Below are 10,601 nucleotides of genomic sequence, written 5' to 3'. Positions count from 1 at the left end.
CTACCGGAACCGGTGAGTTCTGGCGTCCTGGGGCTATATCTTTTAACCCAGCTTCTCTCTCACCCTTTTGCTGATGACTCCCCACTCGCCAGTGAACCGTCCGCCTTCTGTAGGCTGATGACGTCAAAGCTGTTTGCAAGTTAACGTCTCAAGATGGCGGACCATTGCTATGACAGGGGCGTCATCGTCCGGTCATGTGATCCACCGGATGAGGATGAGGACTCCACAAGCTGCAAATCATTCACGACAGGCCTCGGATGAGAGCCCGACTGGATCGTGTGTTTCAGCGAAACCGAACTAAAAACGGGCGTGACGTACGCAATCTGAGCGACGCTCTCGATTCGGAACTCACCTCTGTCTCGAGCACATCCGACATAGTCAGCGTTAATGAGACGCTTGACTTCCTCACGCAGCCCAGTCATTTGCAACCCGGCTCAGCTGGCCTAAATATAACCGTGGCGAATTATAAGTGGCTTATTTTGTTTATTTTCAGCCGGCTTTGCCGTCCTGTAACATCATCTTGACACGCATGGCCGATTCCCATCAATGCGGGTCGATCGAGCAAAGCACAGGTGCCTCATTCGGCTAGCAAACAATAACTAGTTTGATCTGATCTGTTCTTTGTCGCATCATGGTCAACTACACCACTTCGAAACTCCTATTTTGACTCCAAAACGTGAGCGGCAATGCCCATTGTTTGCCTGGGGAAACATTCTATGAGAAAAACTGGGCTCTATTTCTGCTGCGATGCTCCTCTTGGCATGTGCCACCTCGAACCAACCGTGCACAAAGGCTTTTCTAGAGGTGCGTAAACAGCGCTTTCCGGTCTGTTGACCTCATTACCGAATTCCGGGAATGCGCTCGCAGCTCATTGGTGTACAGAAAGCAAACCTTTGGGATGGCAAGCCTGCGTTTCTAGATCGAGGGCCTTAAAACCGCATTATAAGCTCTAGGAACTTGTCATAAGAACCCGATGTCATGAACTGGTCTGGTTACTTATGCTTTGTACTCCTAATTAAAAGCGCATTTAAGCAATGGTTTGAAACAAAAAATATAGCTTTTTTGTCACTAGCTGGGATGTCCGGCGCAGGGGCACAGCCAGACTCGTGATGAGGGGACGCAGGGTTGACGAGTGGTCCCCTGATGACGAAAGCTCCGCCCCCTCCCCCCAAAAAAGTCACCAGGCATGGCTCACTTGATTTCCAGGGAGCACCATTTTCTTTGTTTAAGTTTCACTTTACTTTCTTTAAGTGGAACAAAAGCCAGAAGCTATCGGAAGATGCAGTTCTATTTGCATTTTGATGTGAATAACCTGAAGGAGAAGGGCGCGGAACGACCGCCTGAAATACGGGTGGTACTTTCATTTTAATGGCTCAATGAGCTCTTTCTAAACCGAGAGCTTTCGGGGGTTTTGGCTCAAATCTGGGCTCTGTCAGAATATTGCTGTGTTCTACAAAGATGCTCAGGACCCGACAACGCGGATTGTTGATCAAAGTGGGCCAGCAATTTGTACGAACATGACCAACCTACATAGTGTTAGAATGCCAACCCTCATGCTGAATCGATTAGTGCAAAACAATTATGTAACATAATTTTGAACGTGCGATGCGATTAGTAGCGTTGCGCTTCGCCCCTGGCCCTCGGCCAGACCCATCTTCGGTCGGCAGTCCTGGCCGCAGGTCCGGGGCGGGGGGGGGGGGGTCGATCCACTCCCGCTCTGCGGCCCGCCCCGACGGCGGTTGGCAGTTCTGTTTGCAGGTCCGGGCGGCGGTCAGCCCCCAGCGCCTCCAGCCCTGCTTGTCCATCCCGCTGCACGAGCTGTCTGACCTATCAGCGGTCGCCCGTGCCGTCCCGACTGCCCCGTCACGACTGCCCACCCCCCCCCCCCCCTCCCTGCCCCGGGACTGGCTGTCAGCCGTCAGTGCCGATCGCCGCGGCGTGCTGACCCCTATCCGGCTCACCGCCGCCCCACTGACGCCCACCGACAGCGCCCAAAGGTCAGCGCAGTCCACGTCAGCAGGGCCGCTATGGTCTAGCTGTTGGCTCAGTGGAGCAATTATGGCGTGACTGCCTTCAACGAGGCTACATCTACTTGTATGCTGAAGCTTGACATCGGTGCGCTCGGCCGTTCAATACGCTCGCCTCCTGCTTCGACATCCACGGTTCCATACTTGCCCACAATAGATACCAGCTCCTCATGCGCGGTTCACATGCAATGGACAAAGAAGCATACGGGAAAGAAGAAGACCTGATAAGTTCCGTCCCATCGCTTAGGCGGCTCCAACAGAGAACCTGTATCTGAGAGCCTGAGAGAACCTGAATCATCTGTAAAACAAACAGCTGACTGCAGTAAGCACGCTCCGCCGTTGAGGCCTACGCCGCTGTCGACTGCGTCATGTCTTGCGCGGAGTTACAAAATCAGATCCCACGGTTTATTAATTCTGTTCCACGAGGTTCACCAAATGCACCCACAGGCAGCTATCAGCAGTTACAAATCAGCTCTGTGAAAACTGCCGAATCAGGTCGTAACCGATGTGCACAATTCGGTTTTCTGGGCCCGCTCTCCGGGGCGGGTGTATGGAGTCGCACAGCGCTTGAGTGCCACGACGGCCTCACCAGTGCAGGCGGGTAGGGTGGGCGAGGAGTTAAGGGGGGGGGGGGGGGGCTTCAGAGCGACTGGGTCCAGCAGAGGATCTCGTTTCGAGCCCGGTCGGCAGCCCGCTTAGGGGTCGCCCCTCAGCCAGTGAGCGGCGGCGGCAGCTTGATCTTCGTCTCGCCCCCTTGCTGGATGTTGAACACACCGTTGTGGGTGCTGGAGGCCTTGTGGCCGCTGGAGGAGGTGCCTGAGCCCTCTGCCTGGTCTTCCAACTTCACCACCTTTTGGCCGTCTGCGAGCACGACGACGACGACCTTCTTCTTGGTGGCGCCAGCGTTGGCACCGCCACCCTGCGAGACGCCGCCGCCGCCACTCGACCCGCCGCTGCCTCCGCTCGTTGTGGTCACGGTGGTGCCGTCCGGGGTGGTGCCAACAGCTGCAAATCAAGACCAACGCACTCTAGCCGGGCCACAGTTATCCATGGTGCGTCAGTGAAACGTGACGCAACAATGCAAATGCGGCTCATGCGGGCTTGCGGTGGCGAATTGGTGTTCAACTTCACTTGCGCCAATGTAGTGGCCAGGTGCAGGGACATGTGTTTAACTGAGGGTTAATTAATAAGTACAATGGGTTGAGGTGCTTGATTCTTAACATACTCTGGCGGATTAAGAGACGGCTGACGTTCACTTTGATCGAACAGGCCAGTCGACAGAAGTTCTGCTCGCTGTGAATCACGCTTATCCCCAATGAGCCCTGCCCACGAAGGTGTACACCCAACGGCAGAGATAAACGAACGTCCCAGAGTTGCATGCAAAACCCTTGCAAGGCCACTCCATACCGCTCATCAGGACGGGACGATATGCGACCTTCTAAAAAGAGTCATAGTGTTCGCCACCCCTATATACAGGCCCACACCCACGCCCAGCCCTGTCTGCAACACCACCGCCGCGGCAGCGCGACAGCGTAACGTCACCTCCTTTGGAGTTGGCCTGCTGGCCGGCACTGCCGAAGCCGGCAGAGACAACAGTGCCGGTGACGCCCGAGTTGACGGCGCCGTTGTCCTTCAGTTTGGCGATGGGGCTCTGGAAGCCGCAGAGGCCGCTGGCCGAGCCGCTGGTCGAGGTGGTGCCTGACACGGCGGCGTTACCGGCGGTGCGGCCGCTCTGCCCCAGGCTCGATTCGCTCGAGATATTGCAGTTCGGCGTCGCGCCCAGCAGCGATCCAAGCGGACCACTGTTCCCGGTGGGCACAGGGACTGCAAGGGGGGCGAATACGGTCAACGGCACTGCCTGGGCTGTAACGCCGGCGGATACGAGTCAGCGGCACTACCTGGGCTGTAACGCCGGCGGATACCAGTCAGCGGCACTACCTGGGCTGTAACGCAGGCGGAGACGAGTCAGCGGCACTACCTGGGCTGTAACGCCGGCGGAGACGAGTCAGCGGCACTACCTGGGCTGTAACGCAGGCGGAGACGAGTCAGCGGCACTACCTGGGCTGTAACGCAGGCGGCGGACAGCCATTAACACTGCGGTGTAATGGCGGACGCTGGTCAGCGTCACCGGTGCTGCGACGGGCACCATCAGTGGCGCTGGTAATACATGCAGGCCTCGAGAAAGCAGAGACATGGTCAAGATAACCAGAGCCCACCGACGCATTTGCGGAGGGGTAGAGGGGCAGGCACGAACATCATGATTGTTTTTTTGTCCACTTTTGGGGTATTCTGATACGTTTTGGTGCGCTGCGTATATAGTTAGACACATTTCAGCCTGCTTCTTCCCTCGTAGGATGCCCTGATGCATACCATGGTACTCCCACTTTCCCGGAAATTTAGCGTTCACCCTTCCTGTCGAGGGCGCCCCTGTGTCTTTGTTCGGACTTGTCAACCGTCGGCGGTCCTGTGGCGCACATCGGGCTCCCCGTATGTTATGGGATGGGCAAGGGCCATTTGCTTCTATCTTGTAGTGTTCATAAAATAGAAACATATTCTTTTAGGCAAAACCTCTCATGGACGGCGAGACAGCGATGTTTCGTTGTTTTTTTGCGTTCATATCCACATGTTGCATGCGGCTGCTGTTGTCCGTCAGATGGCTCATTTGGTTAGAACGGCCGCCTTACGATCCACCCATCCGCGGCGGGGTGAGTTTGAGTCGCTTCGAGCGCTCGCTATTTGGCCTTGACAGGTATGGCCTGCGGCTAGTGGCAGCGGCCGCTGTAAAGGTCAGATGACGTCAGAGGGCAGGACGGACCGTGCCGAGCATTGCGACACGCTAAGGTTTCACCGACGAATTCTGCTGTTGACGTGGAACTGCTCAATCAGATGGTAGGGTCAGGGTTACACAACAAGCACCGCTTGGCGTGAGCTCTGGTCCCCGAAATCCATCCATTCAAAGGGTTCGGATGCAATCTTGCAAGACAAAATCCATGGGGTAAATTTTCCATTTTCACTTAGGTCGGTGGTGATGGTGGGGTTGGAACCGGGGGGGGGGGGGGGGGAGCAGGGAGGAGCCACAGTTGGGTGCTAATATGGGGCAGGAACGTCTTTGGTTGACTTGTTCCATCTAGCATCGACCAAATAGTGTTACCTTCAATTTCGTCAAATTTGGTGTGCAGCTGTGGCTCCAAATGACATGCGATAGAAAACAACGATTTGCATTGTATGCATGAGCTAGGAATTTTCTGTATGGAATTTAATGTGTGATGTTTAAACTAGGACGTAATATAGCACCACAAAGAGTCGCATTAACAACCATATGATTGTGAAGGCCTAAGGTCAAAGTACACTGTTTCCTGTGTTTGAACGGAGATTCCACTGCATATTTCTGTTTACGTAAGGCAAAGCCTAGGCCATTTAGTTATTTCACTACCTCTAAGTTTGGTTTTTTATGTGGCATAAAATAAGAGTTGCATGCAGCTGCCAGCATCCAAAGCTGCTACTACAGTTACAACCATGCATGAAGTATCTCTCGCTGTGCTCCTGCCTGGCCCTCGTCCGCTGCGCGTGAACGTAGGCTAGTCACAGCTGAAGTCTGAGCCTGATATTCTGGTCTTTGTGTCCAAATATGTGATTCATGATAAATCATATGGATCGTGATAGATCATATGATTTATTACGCCGTATTCTCGGAATAGACACATACTTGAGCTGTGTACCATTCAGGCCACCATCTTAAGGCTGACCGCGCAACATGTGTCACCGCTAAAATTATGCCGGTCAACATAAAGGTTAGATTTAGGTCAAACGTGAAAAACTTTTCAACATCTCCTCTTATCAAGCATCATATCTGAAAGCTAGCAATCGACTCTTTATGCTGCACTATTGCTGCGAGGTTTTCACTTTGACGTAGGGACTGTAAGGACTATGGTAGGTCAATACCACATTATGGCACGAGAAATTGTGGCAGTGTTTTAGGCTAGGAGCGGACTCGGACTGCAGTTTCGAAAGGAACATTTTAGCATATTTCGGACTTCTAAACTGGTGGAGAGCCTCTGGCAATGTCCATTTGCCTTGGGTCTTCATCGTTCTTATATGGCGAATAAAATTGCAGCTGCGAACACTTATTTATAATGCCAGTGCACATGGAAGCGAAAAAGTGCAAATCCCCCTGCAAAGTAAATGCAAGCTGATTGAGATGTTTGGGAAATCTTCCGCCCGCAACGTGACTGAATGAAACCGAGCCCTTGCCCTGAAAATCATGGCACCATCTGGATGCCTCGTTGAAACGTAGCTTTGAGATCCGGTTTAACATAAACAGCGCTACGTTTTCCCTGGCATGGGACGTGTGAAGCAATGGCGAATGTGAGCATTGCCAAGTAAAATGGCAGCACGGCTTAAGCGAGTGAAGTCAGACGCATTTGGCTTGTCAACGTGAATCCCGCTCTGGTTAAGTCCGCCGCCCGCAGAAGCTCTTGGAATAACTGTTACTGGACGGTAAAATAACGGTGGTTTTGTTAACGTAAGAGGATGATTATCGTTGCTTTTCACCACTAGATATTTCAAATTCGTTGGACGAGGCAAGAAATGGATCGTCGAAGAACGCTGCCTCGTGTCGACGGAGGGAAATTCCCTTATTTAAAAGTAATCAACGCTCCACAATGTAGACCAATTCTATAGCATCTGATGGAGTGAATAACACAAAAGTAAAAAACACTACCTTCAAACTGCAATACAGGCCTGTGGCTTCTTATTTCTTTGCGCGTGCCCTGGCTCATACGAAGTAGGAGTTAGAGTGGATAATCGCAGTGAACCCTTGGGACCTAAAGCGTGATGGCCCGCCACAGAGTGATCTTTAAAGCTTTGACAGTATTAAAACCGTCATCGGTAGAGGCAAGAGCCTGACACATAATTCGTACAACAACACATCTTCATCGATAATTACCCTTGTAATTTGGAATAAATGAAAACTTCGTTATGCAAAGGTATCGTCAGGGGCCAGTGAAGTAAGGCTCAACAGTGTATCCCGCATGTTCGCAAAACTGGAAGCTCGTGCATTGTTTGCGATTAACAGAAACAATAAGTGCATCTGAGCGTGATCCAGGCATCTACACTATAATGGAGGAAAAGCCTCGTGGCCCGGTATCCTACATCACCATTTTATCCCGGTGACCAGTTCCTCGCAGGACCGTTGCGAAGTCCTGCGGTGTTCACAGGTCCACTTGGACCAAACACACCAGGCAATGGCAAGCTTTCCCCAGCACATCCACCGGCGGATGTCCTCACGCGTCGCGGACTGGGCGGAAGTGCACCGCATCAGTTTGTATTGGTCAGCCTGGTGTTCACCGCACCCGGCACGTCCCTGTCCGTCCGTCGATATTGTCGGCCAACTCGTCGACCGACCAGCAGCTAAGGGGATGAAATCCAACCATGTGCGGAACATGCTGGCTGGGGTTTTGACCAATCGCCGAGGTCATCACCATCACGGTCTGTCGGCGACGGCCATCTTTTTTACATGCTGCGACCCTTGCAGTGACAAATTTTGCAATATAAATTTCCGAAAATGTATGCACTCGACATTTTACAATGGATACCTTGCGTATTCAATGACTGGCTATTATAAAAGTGCAAATCTGTCGACAGATCGACCAATGTCTATATTTAAGATCACTTGCATCGCTTCCCAGAATAATGCCATGCGAGTTCCGGATAAAAGATGAAGTTAGAGTAATAAACGAGATAGTAAATGTGAATTCTTAATGTGTCATTATACGAAAAGTGATGTTCCGCTATCGTTTAAACAAAAAGCAGATTCTCCAGTTCTCAGTTCCTCCGATAGACACGCTGATTTCCATCTACTGTCATACGATTGCGTGGAGAAGTTTTGACTTTCCCTATGCATATAATGAGGAGGTGGTTTATATCCGGGCGGATAGAACGAAATACCCGCATAAAATGTGGGTAAATAAATTATGCAATTGGAAAACCTCTCAATGCGGACATATGGCAATTGTAGGTCAACGAGCAGGGTCGTGTCACGTTATCCATCTGATTTTTTTTCTAAGCTGTCAACCGGCGGCCCACAAGTCGCCGTGTCGTTTCATTCAATCAGGACTAGCCTAGGTCCATGAACTGTGATGACCTTTTATGGAAAAATGACATATGCAGACGAGAAAGCGACAACATCAGGTCTAACGACAAAGAGAAGGCAGGCTAATTCTGCCGGTTAAGCAAGTATCATAAGCATATTAATGAAAAGGGCAATTTCCGAAGCTATCTATGACAATCTTTCAGGAAATTATGTCATCCGCCAGCAAAAAAAGACGTGATTACTGCTAAGCATAGCGAAAATCAACACATTACAAAGCGACTTGGCATGATTCCAAAAGTTAGAAGTAAAGGTCATCTAAGTTGACTGGTCTATGGTAGTATATCATAATCATTTATGGATCAACAGCGACAAAGCTTGTGGAAAAAGTTGACAGACAAAAGCGCAATCACGTGAGAACACATGATTAACAAACGCCGTACGCATAGCCACTAAACTTTCGTGCACTCATGACAGTGTGTTTGTGTGATGGCCTGCTAAAGTTACACTCCAACTTTAATCAGCTTGCTTTAATATCAGGTGGATTCATTGAGCCACCATGGGACATGTTGCAATAACACTTGCAAGCTGTTATTCCTGCGCCCCATTGAGCTCCATTTAACAGTTTTCGTCAATCAGGATTCCCTTCTTTCGCTAACGATCTCAGCAACAGGCCCACACAGGATGAAATGGCTACTTGCGTCAGACAGCACCAGAGACGCTTGCCACAGTCTCGCTGGGCGTCTCAGAACCGTGTGCCCATCCGGCCGTCGGCGGTCACGCCGTTGCCCACGCCGACGCGTCGACCCTCGGCCGTCGACGCGACCGGTCCGACTCCCCGAGTCGACGGGTCCGCACTCTCACCCGCGACGACGGCGGCGACGCCGATCCAGAGGAGAAGGGCCGACAACATGGCGAAGCGGGCCTGTGAAGACGGGGCGACTCGCCCGGCCCAGCGCGGCGCCGCCCTTATAACCGCCGCCGGCGCCGCCCACGCCGGCCGGCCGTCGACCCGTGACGCGACCGCCGCCCGCCGCCCGTCACGCCCCCAGTAACGCAGCGCCAGCGGCCGCTGTGTTCCCCGCGCAAAGGGCGGCCGAGTCAAAAGTCAGGGCCGGGCAGCGGCGCGTACAGTTGATAGCGCTAGATAAGCGCTAGATAGCGCTAGATAGTACCAAGATAAGTTGGGAAACTCAGCGGCCGCGTACTGAGCGGGAGGTGAGGACCTTTAAAGCCACGGGGAATGCGGGCTGAAAAAAATCGAGGCTGATGCAATCAAACAATGTGCGATAGAGCAACTGCACCGATTGGGTTGTTACCGAAAGGAGAGGCACGGATAGCAACGTTTTTGTATGCGTAAATGGTAGGGAGCGCCTTACTTTTGTGACATATTTTTGTAGCGCTTATACTCTGGTGAAACCTAGAGACCGGTGGCGTCTAAAAGTGACACTGGGGAAGTGCTATTGTAGCATTAACAGTATATCCAATGTGTTTGCACGATTTGTGATACTCAATTACGCAGTCAAAGTTTGGGCAGAATACGTGACATTTTATTTATTTGTAGCCTCTCGCCTCATTTCTGCAGTAGGCGATCTTGCGGCATACAAGACATGCAAGTGAGGTTATTCGTTGCATTCTAGTCAGTCTAGTGAAAGTCATGTGTATACATTATTATTGATTTCATTACATCCCATTCATTCATTAGCCTCATTAAAGTGAGGCATATTCATCGTAGCCTACGCAATTACGCACGACTATGATTTCATCTCGGCTTGATCAGAACTTGCATTATAATAGACATGATAAAGGCAAAATCTTAACGCACACGCTGCTAACTAACGCACATGTTGTCAAATTCTGTTGACAGCGTTCGGAGCAGATGTTACATTTCATCGCTACTTTGTCGTCTCGATTTTACTAGCACTATCGCCAGCCATCTTTATAAAAATGCAAGCATGTGATAGGTGAATACCACGAAGGAAAACAGATTAGGTATGATTACACGAGGAGGTTAGATTTGCTAGATTTGCTTGCTGCTTTGCGTGCAAACGGCAGTTTTGGCTTGCCGATTGAATTTCTACAAATACATGGATGTTGGTAACGAAATGTAGCGGTCTGCTCTACCAGCCGATTTTTTCATGATCTGGAACGCAGAGTGCTACACCAGTACACGCAAAATAATTAAAAAGGAAGGAAGCCAACAACTTTAACCCTTACCCCGATTTGTCGGTTTTCATAACGCGGACTGATGCGAGAGGGGGGTCCCTGCCGTTCGCGAGCTAAAAATGTAGAGTCTTACAGAAAAACAGTGAGCTAAAATAGTCTAACAAGACCTAGGAATTGCTGAGAAGTATCATGTTGTCAATTAACCTCACTAGACCAAGTATAAGGCTAATTTTTTCTGAAAATCAGACTATTTCAGCTTTGCATGCTCGTATGTACGAAACTATGCTAGGTGGACACACGGAACATAAGGAGGTATGTTC

The 10,601-nt window shown here is 51.0% G+C and overlaps 1 protein-coding gene across 1 annotated transcript; it reads right to left on the bottom strand.

Annotated features, from left to right (window-relative positions):
* Window positions 1-2,418: 2,418 nt before the first annotated feature.
* On the bottom strand, window positions 2,419-9,054 carry LOC119104468 (putative PE-PGRS family protein PE_PGRS54). Its single transcript, XM_037228187.1, has 3 exons — window positions 8,980-9,054; window positions 3,570-3,851; window positions 2,419-3,032 (listed from the first exon to the last, which is right to left on the bottom strand). Exons 1-3 carry the CDS (start codon window positions 9,026-9,028, stop codon window positions 2,737-2,739), a joined length of 627 nt encoding a protein of 208 aa, XP_037084082.1. The 5' UTR covers window positions 9,029-9,054; the 3' UTR covers window positions 2,419-2,736.
* Between the last annotated feature and the right edge of the window lie 1,547 nt (window positions 9,055-10,601).

Source organism: Pollicipes pollicipes, unplaced genomic scaffold (genome assembly GCF_011947565.3).
Source record: "Pollicipes pollicipes isolate AB1234 unplaced genomic scaffold, Ppol_2.1 Scaffold_2555;HRSCAF=2994_pilon_pilon_pilon, whole genome shotgun sequence".
NCBI classification, from domain to species: Eukaryota; Metazoa; Arthropoda; class Thecostraca; order Pollicipedomorpha; family Pollicipedidae; genus Pollicipes; species Pollicipes pollicipes.
This window is presented reverse-complemented; position numbering and strand designations above follow the sequence as displayed.